Source organism: Belonocnema kinseyi, chromosome 6 (genome assembly GCF_010883055.1).
Source record: "Belonocnema kinseyi isolate 2016_QV_RU_SX_M_011 chromosome 6, B_treatae_v1, whole genome shotgun sequence".
Lineage (NCBI taxonomy): Eukaryota > Metazoa > Arthropoda > Insecta > Hymenoptera > Cynipidae > Belonocnema > Belonocnema kinseyi.
Genome location: NC_046662.1, coordinates 21,483,028 through 21,505,904, shown reverse-complemented (window position 1 = coordinate 21,505,904; position 22,877 = coordinate 21,483,028). Strand labels below are relative to the sequence as shown.

Genomic DNA, 22,877 nt, shown 5'->3' with positions numbered 1-22,877 from the left:
AATCTTAAAACTGATCACACCCTGATTAGAGCCCCAGGTGTCCAGGTCGTGCGCAGCATAAAGATGTTTGCACAAGAAAATTCGTGTGCAGTATGCTGGAAACGGCTCACGCACGAGCCGTCCGTGCACACACACAGAGCACCAACCAATCGCGTGCGATCCACGGTGTGCCTACTCCTATAGGCAAAGAGGCGAAAGAATTGTAGTCATTGTTACGTCCCCAAGATGGCGCTCGTGTGAGTCCAGAATTCTAAATGAACGTGAGCAGACGATAGAACTTCTATCGTCTGTTCACGTCTGCTTAAGTTCACTGTAGCTGCAAGTATTTTTTTTGCGTGATGAACTTGGATTCACAATGGATTTTCACCGACAACACAAAATAAAAATTGAACAAAATCAAATCGATCATCGATCAAATGCAATTAAATGTTAAAGTTTGTTGGAATCGTTCTATCATAGAACGAACAATGAAATGTTAAAGTCTGTTGGAATCGTTCTATGATAGATCAATTTCAACAGGCTTTAACATTTGATTGTAGCGTCGGATTTAACAGTTTTTGGGGACTGGGGCTTAACCTCGAAGGGGCCCTCTTAAGAGCAGAGAAAATCCCAATTTTGCTGTAAACTTGATTAATTTTCTGGGGTCAGGGGCCCCTCGGCACCCTGGGGCCTGGGACACTAGCCCCACCGTGACCCTTGGTAAATCCAGCGATGTTTGATTGCATTTGGTCGATGATAGATTTGATTTTGTTCAATTTTTGGGTTTTGTTATTGTTTATTATTATTCATGTATTTATTTTAGAAAGAGAAGTGAACATAACCTAAAAATTAGGGCGGGAAGGGAAGGGGGGTCGTTGCTGTCGGCAATAGTTCTTGCTACGTCCCCTAGGTGGCGCTGATCTTGCATTTTGGAACAATCTATAAGTACCCCCTCGAAATACATGGGAATTTCACCTGTCGGACCGCCGCTCGAGAAGCAGAGGTTTTCGACGTTGCCAATTTGGTTTATCACATTATTTAATTATATATCTATTTATTTAAATAATGATATCCACAATATACACATAAATTACTATGAAGCTTGTCAGAGATATCCGAAATATTAAAAATATGTTACTTTCTAAAATAGCTTTGAATACCGGCTTTTTCCCCAATGATAAACACTGCACTCCCTACGTAAACACACCAATATTGGCAACGTCGCAAACTTCTGCTTCCCGAGTGTCGGTCCGATAAGTGAACGGTGCGTAGCCAGCTCGCACCGCAGCAGCCCGACAGATCGCATGCGATTGGTTGACGCTCTGTGTGTGTGCACGGGCACACAGTGGGGTATTTTGAATTTGTTCGTGCAAAAAATCGACGACTCGTCAATTTTCAACCGAATTGAATTTTTTTAAATACTCGTGAATAAATTTACCGTCGGAGAGATACGCCACTATTACGGTTTGAATCGTCAGTACGTCAAAAAAACGTCGACCAACGTCGGCAGTCGTCGTCCGATTTTTAGGCTATTCAGATGTGTGGAATATTTGGTAATTCGTACAAACAATGCTTCATGCTCATTGAGATCAACGAAAGAGTATTTTATAGAATTTTAATCAACGAACATAAAAACTGCAAGAAAAAAAGTTTTAAAATTCTATAAAATACTCTTTCGTTGATCTCTTCAGAATAAACGTTTCTCGGTAGCATAATTTGAAAATTAAAGTATTAACGTTATGAACGTTTATTAACTATTATTTAAAACTTTTAGTGCAAAAATAGAATGAGAATAGAAAGGTTTGCACTTGTAATGGTTGAAAACATAAATAACAATGAGCATGAAGCATTGTTTGTACGAATTGCCAAATATTCCTCACATCTGAATAGCCTAAAAATCGGCCGACGACTGCCGACGTTGGTCGACGTTTTTTTGACGTACGGACGATTCAAACCGTAATAGTGGCGTATCTCTCCGACAGTAAATTTATACACGAGTATTTAAAAAAAATTCAATTCGGTTGAAAACTGACGAGTCGTCGATTTTTTGCACAAACAAATCCAAAATACCCCACTGTGGGACGGCTCGTGCGTGAGCCGTTTCCAGCATACTGCACATGTATTTTCTTGTGCGTACACTTTAAGCCATTATTAGCAATCTGGCAAACAAATCCTCCCCCGATCGGGGTGTGCGTTGTATGTCGTGTTTAGCGCTGCCATGTCCAGGCATAATCGGGGCTACGGCAAAATATCTGTATGGTTCAAGGGTAAGCTTTAAATTGAAAAAACAAAATCATACTTATATTTAAATTCTTTTAAATTCAAAATACTAAAAGTTGGATAATTGCACATTGGAAGACTAGCATCGTCGAAGGCTATAGTCTGGAAGAGCAACTGTCAGTCGGTTTTGTGAATATTTTATACTTTTAAACACCCTAAATATTTTTGAAAATATATAAAAAAAGATTTTTGAATTAAATACTTGAAAACTTTTTTGTTCATGATGGGCTAGCCAGCACCCGATTAGGTTCCGAAAAGACCAACAAGATTAGATGGTCAAGATAATGCCCAAACTGGACGCAAGTCTGCCACGATCATTTTCTACACAGGCCAGAACTTAATTTAACTTGCAAATGCATGTTTTGCTTCTCTGTAACGACGGAAATCTAAGGAAAAATATTAGCATCTCTTATAGCACTTTCTTATAAATTTTCAGTACTTTTGCCTATGTAGGCAGTTTTTTAAGTTTTAAAATTTTTTATATCTGATTCACTACTAAACCTTGAATAATCACACTAACAATATGAATATTTGACCTAGATTTTAATTAAGTATGTTTAGATATATGGTATGCATGATGGTATTATTTATTCATAAACTGTCAACAACAGGCGCAATATAAAATAGAACGAAATTGAATTATCGAATTCAGTTCCGCGTCAATTTTCCTAAGTGATTTTTCACATTTTACTTGCATTTAACGAATTCTACTCATTTGATTTTATTAAGTAAGAGAAAATATCTTCTGAAAGTTCGTACGATTTTAAAGTGTGAAGCTAATTTTTAAATTATAATTATTTTTATTTCAACATTATTTCAAATCAAATCATACAAATTAAAAAATTATTCTTTAATATCACCTCCAGAGGTTTGTTTTATAGGGTTCCCAAAAAAAACCAGGAGTAAAAGATTGGGCTTTGTGAGTTTTTGGCGTTAATTATGTTTTTTTTCTATTTTTACATTCTCAGAAAAAATGGTTTTTACGTCCGTGTCTGTCTGTCGGTGTCGCCGTTGTCATCTTAAAACACGGTAACATTTGAAGGAAGTTTTCGATTGGATTGCCCTTTGACACACTTTGTGATGATGCGAAAAGAAGTTTGTCAGTCATCTATTTTGTATGAAAATTAAAAAAGTTAAAGCATTTTCAAAATTTTTGATAGAATACGTAGATTTTGTTTTATTCGTAAAATAAATTAAAAATTAAAAAAAAAATTGTTGACAAACGATACAGGCTTAAAAAAATGTGATCAATACATTTTTAGATAGGACGCATTTTTTTCAAGCGTAAAAAATAATATTAAAAATAAAAAAATAAACTTTTTTGAAAAACTACAGAAGTTACGTAAAAAAATTAATAGACCAAAGTGTTCATTAAAAAAGGATCTTAACATTTTTCATTAATAATTTTTAGATAGGATGAATAGACTTTCTTTCAAACGTTAAAAATCAAGTTAACAATAAAAAATAAAATTTTTGGAAAAACGACAAGAGAAAAAAAAGTGATGAGACAAAAGTTATACAACCAAAGAAGATCTACAAGTTTTGTTATAAATTCTGGTTATAAAAATATATTAAAGACAAAAAAAAATAACTTTTTTGAAAAACAACACAAGCTACAATCAATTTTTATTTAACGAAATTTGTCTCCTAAGTTATATTTACAAATTTTCTTTGAACCACTTTACGCTAGTATGCATATTTTTGATTTAAATTGCAAAAAATAACATTGCAAGTAAATTAAATTTGTGAAAAACGACATGAGTTGCAATAAGATGTTTGATAACAATTTTCTTATAGAATTCGTCGTTTTCAATTATAAAAAAAAAAACAATGAAAATATCTATGTTTCAATACCAATACATATTATGAACTTTAATAATAAAAATTGATGAAAATGACACATTTTTTCAGGGTAGCTGAAAATAAAAATGTGTGCATACAAAGGAGAAAATATTATAGTAATCCTGAAAAATAAAATTTGTACATTTTTTTGCAACATATGAATAAGCAGTACCAGACTAAAGTACAAAAATAAATATAATATACATTTAACATAATATTTTGTGTCATAATGCCGAAAAGCTCGCATTTTGGACAAAGTTGAGTTCGAAACACGAGATACGTGATGAGAATGTCCCGTTAAAACCGTAGGAACTTTAACAAAAGAGAATTCACATTCACCAAATTACAGTTGTGGATGATTTTACCTTTTATTGTAAAAGGTATTTTCACAAATATGGGATAAATACAAAGACCGAGCGTGAGATAAAAATATTATCCAGCGCAAAGCGCGAGAACCAACAGTCGCACGTCCTATGCGCGTTCAAACTTGCGAGCAGCGCGCTCAGCGCGCTATGAGAATGTGCAAGCACAGCGGGCAGATTTTTTTACTACTAGTTGTTACTAATGCATAAAATACTACTTTCTACTGAAAATTAGATATCTACATACATTTTTAAAACAACAATTTCAACATTTTATTGTTATTTCTAATAATATTATTTCAGAATAATGCTAGAAAGTTTCAGCTTTTTCTAAAAATTGTCACTAATGGTCTACTTAACAATTAAAGTAAGGTAATAATTAATCAACTTAGAGCAATTAATTGTATGTCAAATTATCTGATTTAGTCCTATTCAGCTTTGCGCAAAATTGTCAATTTCAGTTTTTTGAGGCATTATTGGGGCTTGGAATTGAGAGGGGGGTGGGATCGTTTTGCCGGAAACGAAAACTTTCCCATGTTAATCTTATTGGGCTTTCCGGGCCTTTGCGGCACGTCCTCCTAATATTAGGCCGGTTTGAAGATTAATTTTGGTAGTTTTTTTTTAATACGAAGTTTCAATACGCATCCTAAATATTGGTTAATAATTTGCATTGAAAATATAAACATTTTCCTTTCAGAAAATGTTGACAATACTGGCATATATTGTAGTGAGTTTATTATCACTGCTTTTTGTTATTTACCACTTTCTTGGAAATAAAGAATTATGTCAAAAAATATCTCACATCCCTGGACCAATAGCATTCCCACTAATTGGGAATGCTTATCTTTTTATGGGAAATACTTCATGTAGGTTTTTAGTTTAAATATCAGATTTATTAATAGTAACATAAATATATGATATAAGGGTGGCTCAAATGAAAATCCTTCTTTAACTTGAAGAGTAAAACCCCATAAAGCTCTGATTTAGTAAAAAGAAACAACAGTGACATTGTTAATCTTTTAAAAAAGGGTATATAGACTTAAAGTGGATTGCAAACCACCCTTATTAATTAATAAATACCTGCTTAAAAAATTTAATTATGTATTTCTAATATGATAAAACAAATTCCGTATAAAATACGTTTTAATATGCATTAGAAAATATTGAAAAATTAGTCAAAGTATGGTCTCCCATACTTCACTTCCCCTACTCCCCCTATATTCCACTCCTTCCCCTCTCCTTCTCGCTTCCCAACTAACACTCCCATAGCCCTACTTATTTCCTTTCATATAGCTTTAGCCCTCACTTTCACTTGAATACGTGCCCTCATTTTTAATAATTTCCTCTACTTCCTCTCACTTACAGTCACTTACACTTACTTCTCCACCCCTCATTAACCTACCAATTTCTCCCTCCTCCATCTTCTTCTACTCACTCGCTTCCCCACGTTTTCATCCCCTTATCTTACCTTACACCTCCTAATTCCACTACGCATCTCATTTTCCCTCACTTCGCCTTCTTCCCCTCCACTTATTTCTCGTCATTGCCCCTATTTCACCTACTCTCACTTCCCCTACTTAATCTCCCCTCATTTCCTTTTACGTCTCCTCCACTTATTTCCTTTACCTTCCCTATCATTAATTCCCCGAATTTCGCCTGACTTACCAATCATTCACAACAGTTGTTTCCCTCACTATCCCTACTTTCTTTCTTCTCATTTCTCCTAACGATTCTGATTGCAAGGCAAAAACTTAAGTGACATAACCTTCTGAAAGTGGCTTTTAGTAAAAAATGAAGATTTAAGGGTTTAAGTTGGAATTTGCTGGGTACTTTGATGAATTGCCAATTATAAATCGTTGTATTACTATATTAAAAATAAACTTCGGAAAGAAATTTGACTATTTAATAATTCTTTAAGCAAAAAGCCCATTTTCTGAAAAAAATATTGATTATTTAGTTCTGTACTGCAACCCTTCAAATATCTTTTATAGGAAGTTGTTAATTAAGAATAGTGTTTTACAGGCAATTTAGTCACATGAAACTTTTCTAAATAATAATTAGAATTGCTATGCTCAAAAGGCTTGTATTATATAATTGAAAGCTGTAAGAAGCTCGAAAATAAATATTTTAGTCTATAAAAAAGGGGAAATTTTTTATTTCGGAGGGAAGTTTTCCAATTTTTAAGTACTTTTAAATTTGATTACTTTATATTACGAAAGGTTACAATTTTGAGGCGAAAATTAAATTATTACGATATATCACATGAGAAAATAAAATTTTTTCATATTTAGGGGCGGCGGTTTATTATTCTATCTTTAGGGTTTACTTACCATCCGCAGGGTCCATGAATATATGAAGTTTTTTTACATTAAATAAGATATTTATCACTACAATTTATAAAGGGGTAGTTTGTGATCCATAAGAGTGTGTTATACATATTATTATGTATGGGGAGATCAAAAATAAATATTTTTTCAGCGAAATAATTTTTCTTGCTGGGGATAGTTTTTTTTAACTTTTTTATATTTTTTCATTTTTATACCTTCTGACAAATTTTTGAGATTCTTAGACCAAATTACATTATTTTTGTTACCAAATATGAGTTTTATGGAGGTTTCCGTGCAAATCAAAGAGATTTTTTTATTTTAGTAACCCTAATAATAGGTTTTAAGATTCATATTGAAAATGTCTTAGTTTATTTCACTTTTTTGGAACTAATTTTTACAGATATTTTGCAACAAATTTCTAAACTTTGTAATACTTATGCCTCACCATGCCGGTTCATAATTGGTTCTAAAGTAGCGGTCCTCATTCACGATCCAGAACACACAAAAGTAAGCAAAATATTAATCAGAATTAAATAATCTCATTGTTTAAAAATTATCGTTTCCACCATTTATTTAAAGTCTCAATTTTTTCTATTTTTAGGCAGTCTTTCTTAGTCCTAAAGCTGCTGAGAAGATCGAATTTTTCGATTTTATTAAACCTTGGTTAGGGAATGGTTTAGTTTCAGCACCAAGTGAGTTTCTATTAATGTTACATATGTAAATATTTATGGATTTATTTTAAGAAATATGATCATTTTTTTAAAACCCATAATGAAAACGAAGGAAAAAATTCAAATAATTTTATTTCTTCAATCAGGGGAAGTTTGGCGTGTTCATCGAAAATTGATTCAACCAGCATTCGTTCCTGAAATTATGCAGTCGTTTGTTACAATTTTTCAAAAAACTTCCATATCATTAATAGATGAATTAACAGGGAAAGTTAATTCACTAGAATTTGAAGTGTATCCTTACCTTTCCTTCAATGCCTTCCGTAACATTTGTGGTATTACACTTTGATTAGTTTACTACAGTTTAATTATTATCAGAGATTTTAATAAAATGAAACTCTGAGGCTGTGCCGGTTATGGAGCTGACGGTGGGCTGGAACTACCCTGGAATAGTTCTACTCCGGATTTAAACAGTGATTTAAACAGATGGATTTTACTGGCTGGTGATAAATATTTTGAAAATCGTTTTTCTAATACGGGGAAAGGGGTAAACTAAATATAGCTTTGCGAGCCGTTATGCATATCGTTAAAAAGGAGAACTTCCTCTTCAATAATAATCGTCCCAGATACTCTGTCACTGACTCGATTAAACCATTCGGAAACAGTAGCATCCAAACGTACATTTTTTTTGTATCAAAACAAGTCACGTCAACACTTTAAGAGGGAAGCACCCACTTTTGTATAGCGCATAATGCATGCGACACAATTTTATAAACAGACATACGAAAAAGTTATTTTATAGTAAATCACTTACTTTTATAAAAAATAAATCAAATGTCCATGAAAAACACAGTTTTCACAATTCTCACGTCAACAGTTGACAGCTAGAGATTAGGAGTCCCGATGCCTGAAGTCGTTCGAACATCTCTTTCTACCATGTGAAATAGATAGAGACAATCCGCTTGTATTCCAATGACAGGTCTTACTTTTTGTTTTGAAACGTCAATAACACAGGCCGACAAAATTTGACAAAAGTTAAAAGCCAGAAAGCAGACCAAATATTTTCGAAGGATTTTGATGCGCTGAATCCGAATCCGAACTCAAAATTGCTCCTGTACGTCAGGTTTTCAAATTATCCTAACATAAAAGTGCAAAAAACGCGTTTTTAGCTGTTTTTGAGATTATGTAACTGTGCAAGAAAAATGTCTACCACAAAGCTAATATGGAATTTGAAAGTACTAATCTTTCACTTTCAAGCCTACTTGGATTTATTAGGATGTCTTTATTTTTCACCAAAATATTGTGATTTGATATTTTTATTTTAGCGTTCTAACCCATTAACGCTGAGGTGTTTAGATTTATACAACGCATTCTCTATTGCTGACGGTACAGTATTTTTTCTTCAAAATATTATCTCAGGGGGTTTTCGAAGGTGCCTTTCTATTGCCGGTGTCAGTTTTTTGTTATAACCCCTAGAAGATCCAATATGGCGGCCACAATTTAGGGCTTCGAAAAAGAACAAAGGATCCCGCACAAAATACCAACAAAAAAGCGTACAGTCGTTTGGAACCAAACTTTGCACATTGATAAAACAATAAAAAATATGGAACCCGTGTCTTTTCATTTCTACGGAAGCCGTTTCCTAGGGATAGAAAACCACCCCTAACAAGCCACAAGCATGCTAACCCAGCTGACTCTGGGAACAATAAGTTTAGTCGCATATTTTTCTTGGAATAATGAAGTTCCATGCCACAAGTGGGTTAACCCACCTACCTGCTAATCCATCTAAACCCAGAAATCACCCCCAACCAAATCATAAGCAGGCTAACCCACCTAACCGTAGTAGCAGCGAATTTAGTCGTTTAAATTTGGTCAAATAATTGAATTCCACACTACAAGTGGGCTAACCTTGAAGTGAAATTGTTCAATTTAGCGTATTAAACCATTAACGACAAGATGGTATGCCATTGTCCCTTGAAAATGTTATCTGAGGGGTTTTCGGGGGTTCCTTTTCGATTGGCTCAGTCTTTTGTTATAACTCCTAGAAGAACGAATATGGAAAACGGTTAGGGCATTAAAAAAAAATTTACTATTATGATTCATTTAATATTGTAAATTTACTTAGGATTTTCCAGCTTACTAAGGCAAGAGTCAATATTTTCCAGCCACTTAAGGCTGGACTTGGGATTGTCCAGCTAAGCAAGAAAGTACTTAATATCTTCCAGCCAATTAAGGTAAGACTTTAGATTGCCCAGCCAATTATAGCAAGCCTTTGGATTTTCCAGCCAATAAAGGCAAGACTTTTTATCGTCCAGCCATTCAAGACACAACTTTGAATCGTCCAGCCAATCAAGTAAAGACTTTGAATTGCCCAGCCAATAAAGGCAAGGCTTTGTATCGCCCAGCTAGTCAATGCAAAACTTTGAATCGCCCAGTCAGTCAAGGCAAGACTTTAAATCGTCCAGCCAGTCAAGGTAAGACTTACGATTGCCCATTCAGTTAAGGCAAGACTTGGTATTGTCAAGCTTCGCAAGAAAGTACTTAAAATTTTCCAGCCAATTAAGGCAAGACTTTAGATTGCCCAGCCAATCAAGGAAAGACTTTAGATTGCTCAGCCAATCAAGGAAAGACTTTGAATTGCCCAGCCAATAAAGGCAAGACTTTGTATCACCCAGCCAATCAAGGGAAGACTTTGAATCGCCCAGTCAGTCAAGGCAAGAGTTTAAATCGTCCACCCAGTTAAGGCAAGACTCACGATTGTATGTCCAATGAAAGTGAAACTAAATGCTTGTTTTCTTATGCAAACGCTCGCGCTTCATGTCAAACGATCGTTGAAGAGACTTTCGTTTATGACTAGTAGAGTCATTATCATTTCTTTGCAAAGACCAGCCATAGTCGGCCATCATTCTTACATTGCATGGACCCTGATAATATTGCTCTTTCTGGTGAATGTCTTGATGAAAGCGTTCGCCCATTTCTTCACTGAATGCTCCAACATTTTCCGGGAAATAATCCAAATGAGATTTGAGAAAATGTAATTTCATACTCATCAAACAACCTAATCTTTTAAGATTCTTTAACATACTAGATACAATAGTCCTAAACTTTGGATCTCGATTGGTCCCTAAAAATTTCTGTACAACATCTTTGAAACTTAACCATGCATCCTTTTCAATAGATGTCATGGTGTTGATAAAGTCATCATCTTTGATAAGTTTCCTTATATCAGGCCCAACAAAAATACCTTCCTTAACTTTGACATCACTAAAATGCGGAAATGTAGATCTGATATAATTGAAACATTCTCCTTCGGTGTTTAGAGCTTTCACCAATTGCTTCATTAACCCTAGTTTTATATGGAGTGGTGGCAATAATACTTTCTTTCTGTCAACAAGACTTTCATAAACAACATTATACTGACCTATCTGACCACTCTAATCTGTCTGGCCATTTCTCCGTTATCCAAGGTCCATCCCTTTCACGACTGTCCCAAAGGGAAAGAAAACAAGGGTATTTAATGTTTCCTGATTGTAAGCCTATTATAAGATTTATCATTTTGAAGTCACCACAAATAAGCCAATTATGGGCAGTGTATTTTATTTTTATCAGGAGTAATTGGAAAGTATAATAAGATTCTTTCAGTGTAGTTGAGTGACCTACTGGAATTGCAGCGTACTTATTTCCATTATGTAATAGTACTGCTTTCAGAATTTCTGTAGACGAATCTATGAAAAGACGCCAATCCTCTGGCGTATCTAAGTTTATTTTATATAAATTAATGCGTCCTTCGATATCATTACAATACACTTTTTACATCAGGGCAAACAATCTTCTCCAAATACTTGTTAGCAAACCTGCTGTTTTGCATAAGCAAAAGTAACAATCAGTATCATGATCGTTGGACTCACGCCAAACAAGTGGTTGAATAACAGTCTGCGTCTTGGTACTTTCATCTTCACAATTTGAAAATTTTAATCCACAAGCATGACAAATTGAGGTTGGTACCCACTTTATACAAAAATCACGATCGACACGAAATGTAACCGCTAGACAGATTTCAAATACAAAAAGAATTTTATTACCTACGCATCCAACCGTTATCCCGCCACTCAAACGTGATTTCTAACACTAAAGATTTGTAGCAAAAAACGAATTTCATCACCTACGCATAACACGTCATAAAAGCGTCGCCAGCTCAGTGAGCCAGCTAGGGATCGAAGACTGTCTGTGGCGTAGAACGGCGCGCACATACAACGAATGTGAACATTAGAATGCACACAGAGTGCGCAGTAGCATTCCGCGCAGTCCGTCTTCTTTTGTTTTATCAATGTGCGAAGTTTGGTTCTAAACGACTGCACGCTTTTTTGTTGGTATTTTGTGCGGGATGCTTTGTTCTTTTTTAAGTCCTAAATTGTGACCGCCATAATGGATCTTCTAGGGGTTATAAAAAAATTGACACCGGCAATAAAAAGGGTACCCTCGAAAACCCCTGAGATAATATTTTGAAGTAAAAATATCGTACCGTCAGCAATAGAGAATACGTTGTATAAATCTGAACACCTTAGCGTTAATGGGTTAAAACGCTAAAATAAAAATTTCAAATTACAATATTTTGGTGAAAAATAAAGATATCCTAATATATCCAAGTAGGTTTGAAAGAGGAAGATTAGTACTTTCAAATTCCATATTAGCTTTTGTTGTAGGACCTGTAAGCCAGAACCAACGACAAGGACACCAATTCAATATCAAAGCAAATTTTAATTTCAATTAACTATTAACAAGAAATATTGTAGTAAATAATTAGTTTGAAGCCGTAGTCTTTTTTTGAATTGAATTAATGAAAAGTCACTACTCTTTTTTATGAACATTGCTGTTATAACTTCGAGATACTACTTCGCGATATATATTCGCATGTCAGATGGCGCCGTTATCGCAGACAAAGACAGGCTTATTCAATCGTATGAAATAATCTGATTAGTGAATCAGCCCCTTCGGCTTCAGATATCGGAGCCCCACTGCTGGTCGACGCGAGCTTACAATCGAGCTTATTCGCAGCGTATGCTTCCCATTGCAAGTAAACTACTGCAACGTCATGACTGATGACGCATTTAGACATTTAGGTCGTTAGGTTACAGTGACCCGAAGCGCGGCGTCAATTTCCGAAAGAACTACATATATCAGAGGGCCCTACCTCAGAGTTTCACTTAAATTGAATAATTCATCAACAATAAAAATTTTAACTGTTTTTTTTAGAAAGTTCTTTAGGAATGTCTGTAAAAACAAAAACCAAAGAGATTGAACAATTTTTGGAAGCGTCTGAAAGGTACTTGTATAAATGAAATAGAGAACAATTTTATTGTAATATATTTTTGTAATTTTCATTGACTGCCATTTTTTTAGGGTTTCGTAGCCTGAGCCAGAAATCCTTATAGTTTCGATCGAGTATCCGTGCGTCTATCCATCCTTTCGCCCATTGTATTTTTTCCCAAGAAGGGAAGTTAGTGAAATGAGTGAAGGCTAAGTAGGGGAAGTAAGGAAAATGAGGTGAGGGAGACTAGGGAAATTAGGGGAAGTGAGGAAAAGTCAGAAGACTCAAAACAGAGGAAGAGATGAGAAATAAGGAGATGGCAAGTAGGGAATTCAAGGAGAAGAAGTAGACGAAAATGGGGAAAGATAAGTGATGGGTCATGAGGAAAGAGGAGGTGCGGAGAAATGAGGGGTAAGGAGGTTATGCGAAGTAGAGGAAATAAGAGCAAGTAGGTGAAGTAATAAGGGTGATGTCTAAGGGAAGTTATCAGAATGATAACTAGGGGCAGTAAGGGGTAATGAGGGGAAGAAAAAGGAAATTTATGGGCAGAAAGTAGAAGTAGTGAGTGTATGTGAGTGTGACTGAGGGGAAGTAGGGGAAATGAAGGCGAGGAAAGGGAAGAATGGAAAGGAGAGTGTTCTCTGGGGAATCGAGGAGACGGGGAAGTAGACGAGGAAGAATGTGGGAAATGTGTCGAAGGAAGAATGTGGGGAATGGGACGTAGGATGATGTGGGGGAAGGGAATATAGGGGAATTTAGGGAGAGTAAGGGAAGGAGAGGCTTAAACGAGTTAATTCACGTCTTAGGGCCGGTTCCACCAACCTCGTTTAAAAATGTAATCCTCCATCAAAGCTAGTTACGCGTTCCACCACTTTTTCATGACCGGTTAACTCTCGTTACTCATCGTTAAATCTAACTGGTCAAGATTAGTCGGTTGGGGCGACTTAATCGTCCTTTAACTTAAAAAGTGCGGTGTCGTTGTGAAATATAGAGTGAATTTTTTTGAAAATTCGGAGATCTTATTTTTTTTCTGCCATCTTATCACAGATAACACAATTACAACACAAACAAAACAAAAATATAACACGAAGAAAACACAAATCAAAATTTACTTTTTTAGGTTAGTGTGGACACGAGCATGGTGTGAGCCTTACCTGGATTTGGCGCGCACAGCCATATTGCTTTGCTTTCCACTCGACTGACGGGTAGCCAATCACGCGAATGATTTAAAGTAAAATAGGAGTTATTTCGAAACGATTATTAGTTAGCTAATCACTTCATCGAAAAAAGTGGTAGAATGCGCAACAAGATAACTGAAGCTTAACTATGGCGTTAACTTTAACCATATTTAACCCACTGTCAGATAACCAATGATTTAACCGAGGTTAGTGGAACCGGTCCTCAGCAGGCTGCGAAACCCTGTTTGGTAGGCGCGCGGTGCCTACTTTAACTAATTTTCTTTTTTCATTGCAGAGTAATGGAAGTGGTAACCCAACGTTCGTTTTCTCCTTGGATTCACTCGGATATCATTTTCAATGTGACCAACACTTCCAAAGTTTTCTACAACACCGTAAAATATTTGAATAGTTTCACAACTAATGTAAGATTATTATACTATTTATTCTATTTTAATTCTTAAATAAAATAAATTAATGCTTTCTTTATATAGGTCATTAAAAAGAGAAGAATTGATCTAAAAACTGAATCATTTCGAAATCCTGAAGGTAAAGTCATCCCTGCTTAAAATGCCAGATAGAACGCGGATAGAATCGAGACTCTATCCGCACCTATCCGGAAAACTTCTGGGTTTTGTAATCGGGTTTGTATCCGGGTATATTTGGGATTTATATGGGGCAATGGCAAATATTTTTTCGGTTCTAGTCGGGATGTATACGGTACATAATTTTGATATCCGGGCCTATGCGGAACGGGACATCAAGAAAGATTTATCCGGGTCCTATCAGGTCCTTGACGGGATCTATTTGGTACACAAGTACGTTCTAACCGGGTCTATCATGGGACGCTAGAAAAAACGTCCCCGGGTCCAATCCGGGATCTATTCGGTACAAAATTTCCCTCTATAGTCTATACGGACTTATCTGGAAATTATACGGGACGCTGGGATAGATTTATCTGGGTTCCATACGGTCCTAGGCGGAATCTCTTCGGTGCATAATTTTGACCTATCCTGGCCTATTTGGGACGCTAGAAAATTTATATCCTGGCCCTATCGGCTCGTAGCAGGGATCTATTCAGTAAACTAGAATCTAAATTTAGAACATTGATTTTCAAACGTTTACTAAATTATTAAATATAATAAAGCGTTATTTCACATTTTCGAACATTTTATACGGAAACAGTAATGATTTTTGGAACCAGCAACCAAAAAATAATGCAAAGGATATTCTTGATTACGCTATTTACTGGTTTCGTTGTAAACCTGTAATCAGAAACAAATATATACATATTAAATTAATATTGCCACTTTCATTGATTCAAGTTTTATATTAAAACTTCATAATAAAAACGTACACCCTTGTGACAACTGCTATTCTTGCTAAGCCTATCCTTATGCACAATTTCGGTGATTTCGTGTTATTTATCCGCATATGTGCACGAATGGGAATATTCTAAAAACGCATAAGACATTATTTTTAACCTCTATTTAAGCACGAAATGCACCTACCGTGCACTACAAGAGATCAAATTAAATGAAGTTCGTCACGTGAAGCAAAATAAAGTCTATAAAGCCGAAACAGTCTCTTTTTCACAATTTTATTTCTTCACATCACTTAAAAAATATTAAACGAGAACAATTATTACTTCCGAATAACGAAGCAAAGACGACGATGTCACGAGTCGATTTGACGATCGAATTGTGTTCAGGTCGTGTGCCGGTTGGCGCCAGATTCAATCACTGCGCATTTGAATACAGTAGTTTATTTGTCATCCGTGGCGTGGCCTGTCTACGCCGCTATAAAATAGTACATCAATAATATGCAATTAAGTATGGTTACATCATAAGTAAATTGAAAGCGTATTAGTTAATAATAAAAGTATGTATACATGTAAATACTCTTCATGAAAAGTTTCAAAAGTTGGAGCATAGAGTTTGAGTATATTCTTACTAAATATTTACATAGACGCATTTTTGGTCGGCGTACAGTCACACAACCGTTATCTTCGAGTTTGAGTTATACACGCAGAAATCGCAATTTCAGGTTCCATGTCCCAGATAGGACCCGGAAAAGCCCGGCTAAATGCGGTGGACCGAAGGAGCCTCTACAAATTACCCGTAAAGACCCATTGGATCCCCATTCGCTTCCTTTTTAAAAAAACTCAAAAAACAGCAAGATAAACTTTTAAACTGTTGAAATTCGGGTTCTACGTTAATTTGTCTATTAGAAACTCACGGAGTAATCGCAATACTTTCTTTTGCATCGTTAAAAAATTTTTTAAATGTCATTAACTTCTACTGAAGGTGACTTCAAGCGCATCCATGATAGCTCAAGTAGTATGTTGTGCGCGAAGATTAAAAATAAAATTCTCTCTTGCTTGCATCACAGTGTTGTTGTCTGAGGTTTCCACTGCGTGGCGCTAGCATCCAGACAAAATTCTTAAACTTACCGACGGAACGCTTATTAACTGCTACTAAAAGAAGATGCATTTGAAGTCGCCTTCAGCCCATGTAAATGACAGGTATTTTATTTTTTAATGTTTTTAAAAGTGCAAGAAAAAGTATTGCGATTACTCCGTGAGTTTCTAATGCAGATTTTAACGTAGAATCCGAATTTCAACAATTTAAAAGTTGATTTTGTTGTTTTTTTTTAAGTTTTTTAAAAAGGAATCGAATAGAGACCCAATGGGGTCTTTACGGGTACTTCGTAGAGGCTCCATTCAGTTCCTTAGGTCAGCCAGGGATACCTCGAATAGGCCCGGATAGACGCCCTTTTATAGTTCGGAGAAAATCAATTTCTGGTTCCATGTCCCAGATAGGACCCGGAAAAGCCCAGTTAAGCATGGTGTATAGTAATTGGTTAATTATTCGGTGCAAATGCCTCAATTAGATACCAGATAAATCCGGATCAACGCGTCTTCGAGCTTTAGAGGAAATCGCAATTTCAGATTTCATGTCCCAGATAGAACCCGGATAGATGCCCTTTTAGATTTAAGAGGAAATCAATTTCTGGTTCCATGTCCCGGATAGGTCTCAGAAAGACCCAGGTAGATTGACATTAATTGATTTCTTGGACCTGATTAGTTCCAGGTAGACACGGATAGACACTATCTTGTACTTAGATGAAATCCATTTCTGAATTCGTGGCCCGGTCACGTCCCTGATATACCCGGATAGAAAAACTATGTTGACTTTGTCAAAATACATTATTGATCACGTTTTCCATATAGAACCCAGATAGTACCGAATAGTTCCCAGATAGAGAATAAATAACCAAATAGAGCCCGGATATACCCATACGAAAGTTCTATCCGATTTCTATTAGGATCTTATCCGGATTCTATCGAATCCTATCCGGCATTTTAAGCAGGGATGTATAACTACTTTTAGAGAAAATTAATTTTTATTTTGTTTTCAAACATGTTATTTTCAGAGGAAAAACAGAAGAAACCTTTCTTGGATTTAATTTTAGAAATGGCGGATAGTGAAAATAAATTTACTGAACAGGAAATTCGTGAACAAGTGAACACTATTATAGAAGGGGTAAATATTTTTTTTAGAATTCTTACACTTCCGGGGGCCGAGCATAAATTACGGAGGGGGGAGGGGTAGGCCCACGATTTTTCTATGCTGTATTATATTCTGTGTTGTGGATTTACCTTTTCTGGTTGAAAATTCAACTACTTGCTTGAAAATTCGACTACTTGGTTGAAAGTTGGACTGCTTTGGTAATTCATAAGAAACAAGAGTAGTTTAGAGCGTCGCGGTGGCAGGACTCCACCACGAATTGTGTTGTATAATTTTGGGATGGTCCCTAAATAAATTCATAAAAAAGGCATAAAACAACATTACGGAATATATGATGGGGTCAAAACTTACGGACAACAAAATGGGGTACGCGATAATCAGAAAAAATCTTGACATTTCATATATTTTTTATTTGCAGGGATACTTTACGGTGTCACGTGTTAATTCGTTCACGATGCTTATGCTAGCTTCTCATCCCGAAATACAGGTGAGACTATTAGTAGATATATGAAAACAAAACAAAAAATCTATTTTTAGATCAAAATTTTCCAGTATTGGAAATTTTATATCGCTCATTAAAAATTAGGACAATACCGTGAAACTCGGAGACTGTGCCGGTTTTGGGGCTGCCGATAGTGGGGAACAAACTCGAGAGTGCCGCTTCGAGGCGCGACGTTAATTCTCGGAAGGCATACATCAGGGGGGCGTTCTATCCGAATTTAAATGTATTTCGGATTTATTTCTCAAAATAAAAATTAACCTATAAAAATTATTATAGGACTGATAAAATATTTCAGGATAAAGCTTACGATGAAATTTATCAAATTTATGGTTCCAAGACTCCGGAAGAAAATCCTGTGAAATTTGAAGACTTAAAAAAGTTGGAATATCTGGAAAGAGTAATTAAAGAAACGATGAGACTTTTCCCTATGGGACCCATACTTGGTCGCAAGTTGCAGGAAGATTTTTCTATAGGTATAGTAATTCTCAATAAATTTATATTGAATAACAATAATTTTTTACAATATTTAAAAAGAGATATGTTTCATATTCTTTTTTTCAGGTGGATACACTTTACCAAAAGATTGTGGAATAGTGATTGCAATATTATCAATTCACCGCAATAAAAAATATTGGCCAGAACCATTAAAGTTTGACCCCAATAGATTTTCACCTGAAGAAGTTGCGAAACAAACTCCATATACATATATGCCTTTTAGTTTCGGCCCAAGAGACTGTATAGGTATTACATTATAACAATATAATAATCTATCAACAAATTTTTATTTATTTATGTTTTTTTTTTTCAAAAAAAGTAGGTTGAACAAATTATTCAAAATCTCCCACTCATTGTTGTTGACTATCTGATGGCTCTATGCTACATGAATTTGACTTTAAGTGGCTGTTTTTCAGTTTGTTCCTTTGAATTTTGAAAAATTTTGTAAATCGCAATTTTCAAATGAAGAATTTCAATCCTAAAAATTTAATTCCAAAAGAGAACAATTTAATTTTAATTGATTCTTTAATAATAAGGACAAAAATCCTTTCCTCAACTTTTTAACCAAATTTTAAAAAAATGAGAAAAGGATTCTATTCATAAAATCTTGACCATATTGAAGGAGGTTATTTCCAAATATAATTTGTAACATTTTTCAAACTTTTGAAGAGATGAGAAAAATGAAATAGTATGGGTACCGGAAAAAAAGGTTTGTAACGATTTTTTTTAACTAAATTATTTCAAGGAATATTTCAGTTTTCGACCTTTTTTAAAATAATCGCATTTAAAATTTTTTTAATATTTAAACAAATTTTGAACAAAATTTAGATTTTTGAAAAATTGTAATGATATTTCGACATTTTAAACAGTTTAAAGATAACAAATTTGTTGCATAAATTCCAGGGAAAATTTGTATTAATTCTTTTTTTAAAATTAATGCAGAAAAAATATTTATAAAGATTTTAAAAAGTTTTAAATGATTACCTTAATGTTCGGAAAGGAAACTAGAAGATTGTAAAGCAAAATTTTGCAATTATGCAAGATTAAAAAATTGTAGAAAAAAATCAAATAAGTTAAAAGGTATTTAAAAGTTTTACGAAGTTAAAAAAATAAGTTTAAACATAAAAAGAGTTCAACAATATAAAAAAGGTAGGTATTTAAAGATTTTGAAAAAATTCTTCAGAAGGGTTTTAAGAATTTTGCAAGATTTTAAGAAAAGAACCATCTTTTCTTCAGATTTGTAAGAATACTTAGTTATTATTTATTTTGATAAATTTAATTTTAACAAATATTTGTAAAGAATTTAAAACATTACAAAAGAGTGCCAAAATTATTTTTAAAAAACCAATCCAGAAGATTTTAGGACAATTTAAGAATAGTTTCAGTCAGTTTAAAAAATATTTACGAATTTTAGAAGTTTCGAAGAGATTAAAAATATTTTTAAACTATATCTTTTAAATTGACACAAATTTTTCGTAATATTTTGTAAAATCCTGTAAAAAAATTTTTTAGAAATTGTCTAAATACTTTTTCGATTCATCTGAAATCTTTACAAATCTTTTTGCATTTTCTCGAAATATCTAGGAAAATTATATTTATATAATTTCAAAGTAAATACACGAATAAATTTCCACAGTAAATAGTTATTCAACATTTTTATATTGTATTATAAATTAAATTTCCCTTCTGATTATAATGTGCCTAAAATTTTCTATTTCTTGACTAAAAAATCTTTTTTGGTTGAAAATACAGCAATTTTATCATGTTCAAAATTCATGTTTTTAGTTGAAAATTTGTCTTCTTTGGTAAAACAATCATCTTCCTGATAGAAAATTCAGGTAGTTGGTTGAAAACTTATTTTTCAGTTTTAAAAAGGAAATTATTTTGCAGAAAATTATTTTTTTTGGGGGAAAATTGATCATTTTTTGGTTAAAAATACAGCTGATTTAAAATTAAACTTTTTTGGTTGAGGATTCAACTATCTGTTGAAAATTGGTCCTTTTTGGATCAATTCATACTTTCTGTTTGAGAATTGAATATATGTCTAAAAAATATCTTTTTTTATATTTTTTATTATCATAATTCTTCGTATTATAAATCAGAACCTTTAAAATCACAATTTTTTGGTTATGCTCGCGTTTTTCGCCGGACATCGGTATATAGATTTCAAAGAAGATCTACATTATTGGAACAATTTTGAGTTATTTTAACATTCTTTATCAGAAATCAGTTATTTCAAACAAACAAAATTTTAGATTTAAAATAATATTTACAATCCTTTGTACTTTTATGAGTTATGTTAATAATTATCATCTGAAATTTGTATTGTGTAATAAAAAATAATTTAACCGGATATACATTATCATTTTTAGCCGGAAATTGGCTATGTATTGTATAAAAATATTATAATTATGTATATATGAATTCTGAAGTGAAGATTTTCTCAATTATTAAGAATAATGTCATTTTCTTTTATCTTAGCTCGTGCATATTATGAAATAAAAAAATGTTGTATTATTATTAATTCAAAAATCGTGCAGGTGGGGGGGGGGGGATAATAATAGCGCACATGTTTGGTTTCTACTATTATTAGTTAATTTAATTCTTTTTTTTTTAGGTCGCACATATGCTATGATGTCAATGAAGATTCTAATAGCCACATTGCTTCGAAAATATGTTTTAATAAAGGATAATATCACACCAACCGAAGACATCAAAATTAAAGTAGAATCTGTTCTGCTTTGCCCTGTTGAACCCATAAGTATAAGAATTGAAAGGAGAGTGAAATAATCTACTTTCGGAAGCATTTGTAGTCTATATAAAATGTAATTAATGATTATTACGTATTATACACAGATATTTTCCGAAATACTATTTTTCCTTTTTAAAAATTCGTATTTATTCTGAGTCAATGATTATACAAAGAACAAACATTTTCATATCAATAAATAACTATAATAACTATTTGGTTGAAAATGTATGTTATTTGTTGAAAGTTTGTACTCTTTGGGCAGAATTTACTCTGCTTGGTTAAAAATGCAAGTGTTTTGCATTAACAATTTTATTTTTTTTTTTTTAAATATCAAGTAAAAACATTTCTCATTGAAAATTGATCTTTTTTGTAGAAAATTAATTTTTCCTTCTGGAAATTTAACTATTCCATTTTTGCGGCAGCAAATCTATATTTTTTACTTAAAAATTCAACTATTTGGTTCAAAATTTATGTAGTTAATACAAAATTTGCCTTTTTTGTAGCAAATTAATCTTCTCGGTTTAACATTAATTTTTTTCGTTAAATATTTACGTATTTTTTAAACAAAATAATTTTTTTGGTTAAATTGAACTGTTTTTAATTTTTTCAATATATTTGTTGGTTTATATTTTACCTATTAAATTTTTCTTTAAAATTCTTTTTTTTTATTGAAGATTAAACTAGGTACTTTGATAAAAATTTGTTTCTTTATTAAAAGTTAATTTTTTTCACTGAAAGTTTTACAATTTAGTTGAGAATTCAAATGTTTCCAGGAAAATTAACTTTATTGTTGAAGACTCATCCGTTCTGTAGAAAAATTGTCTTTTTGGCTGGAGGTTAATAAGATTAAGTTAAAGAGATTGGTTAAAAATTCCACTATTGGGTTGAAATTTTATTTAATTTGTTAAAAATTTGTCGCTTTTGGTAAAAAAAAACTAGTCTTCTTGGTTAAAAATTCATCTTTTTGGTAGAACATTTAACTATTTGGTTGAAAATTCAACTGTTTTGTAGAAATCTCTCGTTTTTTCTTGATTTACTTATTTTTAAAATAAGTAAATAACCTTTCAAAATAGTTTTAAAAAAATAAAAACTATTTTTTTAATCAAACATTTTACGATCTCAGCCATAGAAAAATTTACTTTCAAAATTTGTAAACAGTAGAATTCTTGACAACGTTTACCTCGAAAATACAAAAACATTCATTATTAAAATTGAACCATTTTCAAAAAATTGATAAGAAGCGATAGTAAAAAAAAGTTCAATAGTAAAAAACAACATTGTTAACATACATTTTTATCTACATTGAAAAAAGTGTAATTGTAAATATTATTTTTTATTTCAAATTGCATCATTATTTACGTTATGCCATTAGATGAATTACGGATATTTCACAAGGTGGCCACTTAAAACCAAAAAAGAGCCTTTCCGGTCATTTCCCGATTTTTTCCAGATTCTCAGCAATTTTCCACGGTAAACAAAATTAAAAAATTTGAATGCATGAACCTAGAAATTTTTTCATTTAAAGTAATAAAAACTGAAATCTAAAGAAAATCACTCAGAGTTTAACTCTTGAATTCCAAACTTCTTACATTAAAGTTTAAACTTTAAGCGTTCTCTGAATTAAAAAATGTCATAATTAAAAGCTCAATAATTTGCG

General features: G+C 33.2%; 1 protein-coding gene across 1 annotated transcript; it reads left to right on the top strand.

Moving 5' to 3' along the window:
• The first annotated feature begins 2,937 nt into the window (after positions 1-2,937).
• Positions 2,938-21,359, top strand: LOC117175167 (cytochrome P450 4C1-like). The gene is made up of 13 exons (XM_033364765.1): positions 2,938-3,010; positions 5,161-5,329; positions 7,191-7,297; positions 7,392-7,482; positions 7,608-7,793; positions 12,712-12,781; positions 14,240-14,366; positions 14,436-14,490; positions 17,377-17,486; positions 17,890-17,958; positions 18,269-18,446; positions 18,535-18,714; positions 21,086-21,359. Exons 2-13 carry the CDS (start codon positions 5,164-5,166, stop codon positions 21,256-21,258), a joined length of 1,512 nt encoding a protein of 503 aa, XP_033220656.1. The 5' UTR covers positions 2,938-3,010; positions 5,161-5,163; the 3' UTR covers positions 21,259-21,359.
• Positions 21,360-22,877: the final 1,518 nt, after the last annotated feature.

Coding starts and splice junctions, on each gene's coding strand:
- LOC117175167 (XM_033364765.1), top strand. CDS start 5,164: ATGTTGACAATACTGGCATATATTGTAGTGAGTTTATTATCACTGCTT. Junction 7,794..12,711: donor TGCCTTCCGTAACATTTGTG/GTATTACACTTT, acceptor TGTTTTTTTTAG/AAAGTTCTTTAGGAATGTCT. Junction 18,447..18,534: donor GCAGGAAGATTTTTCTATAG/GTATAGTAATTC, acceptor TCTTTTTTTCAG/GTGGATACACTTTACCAAAA.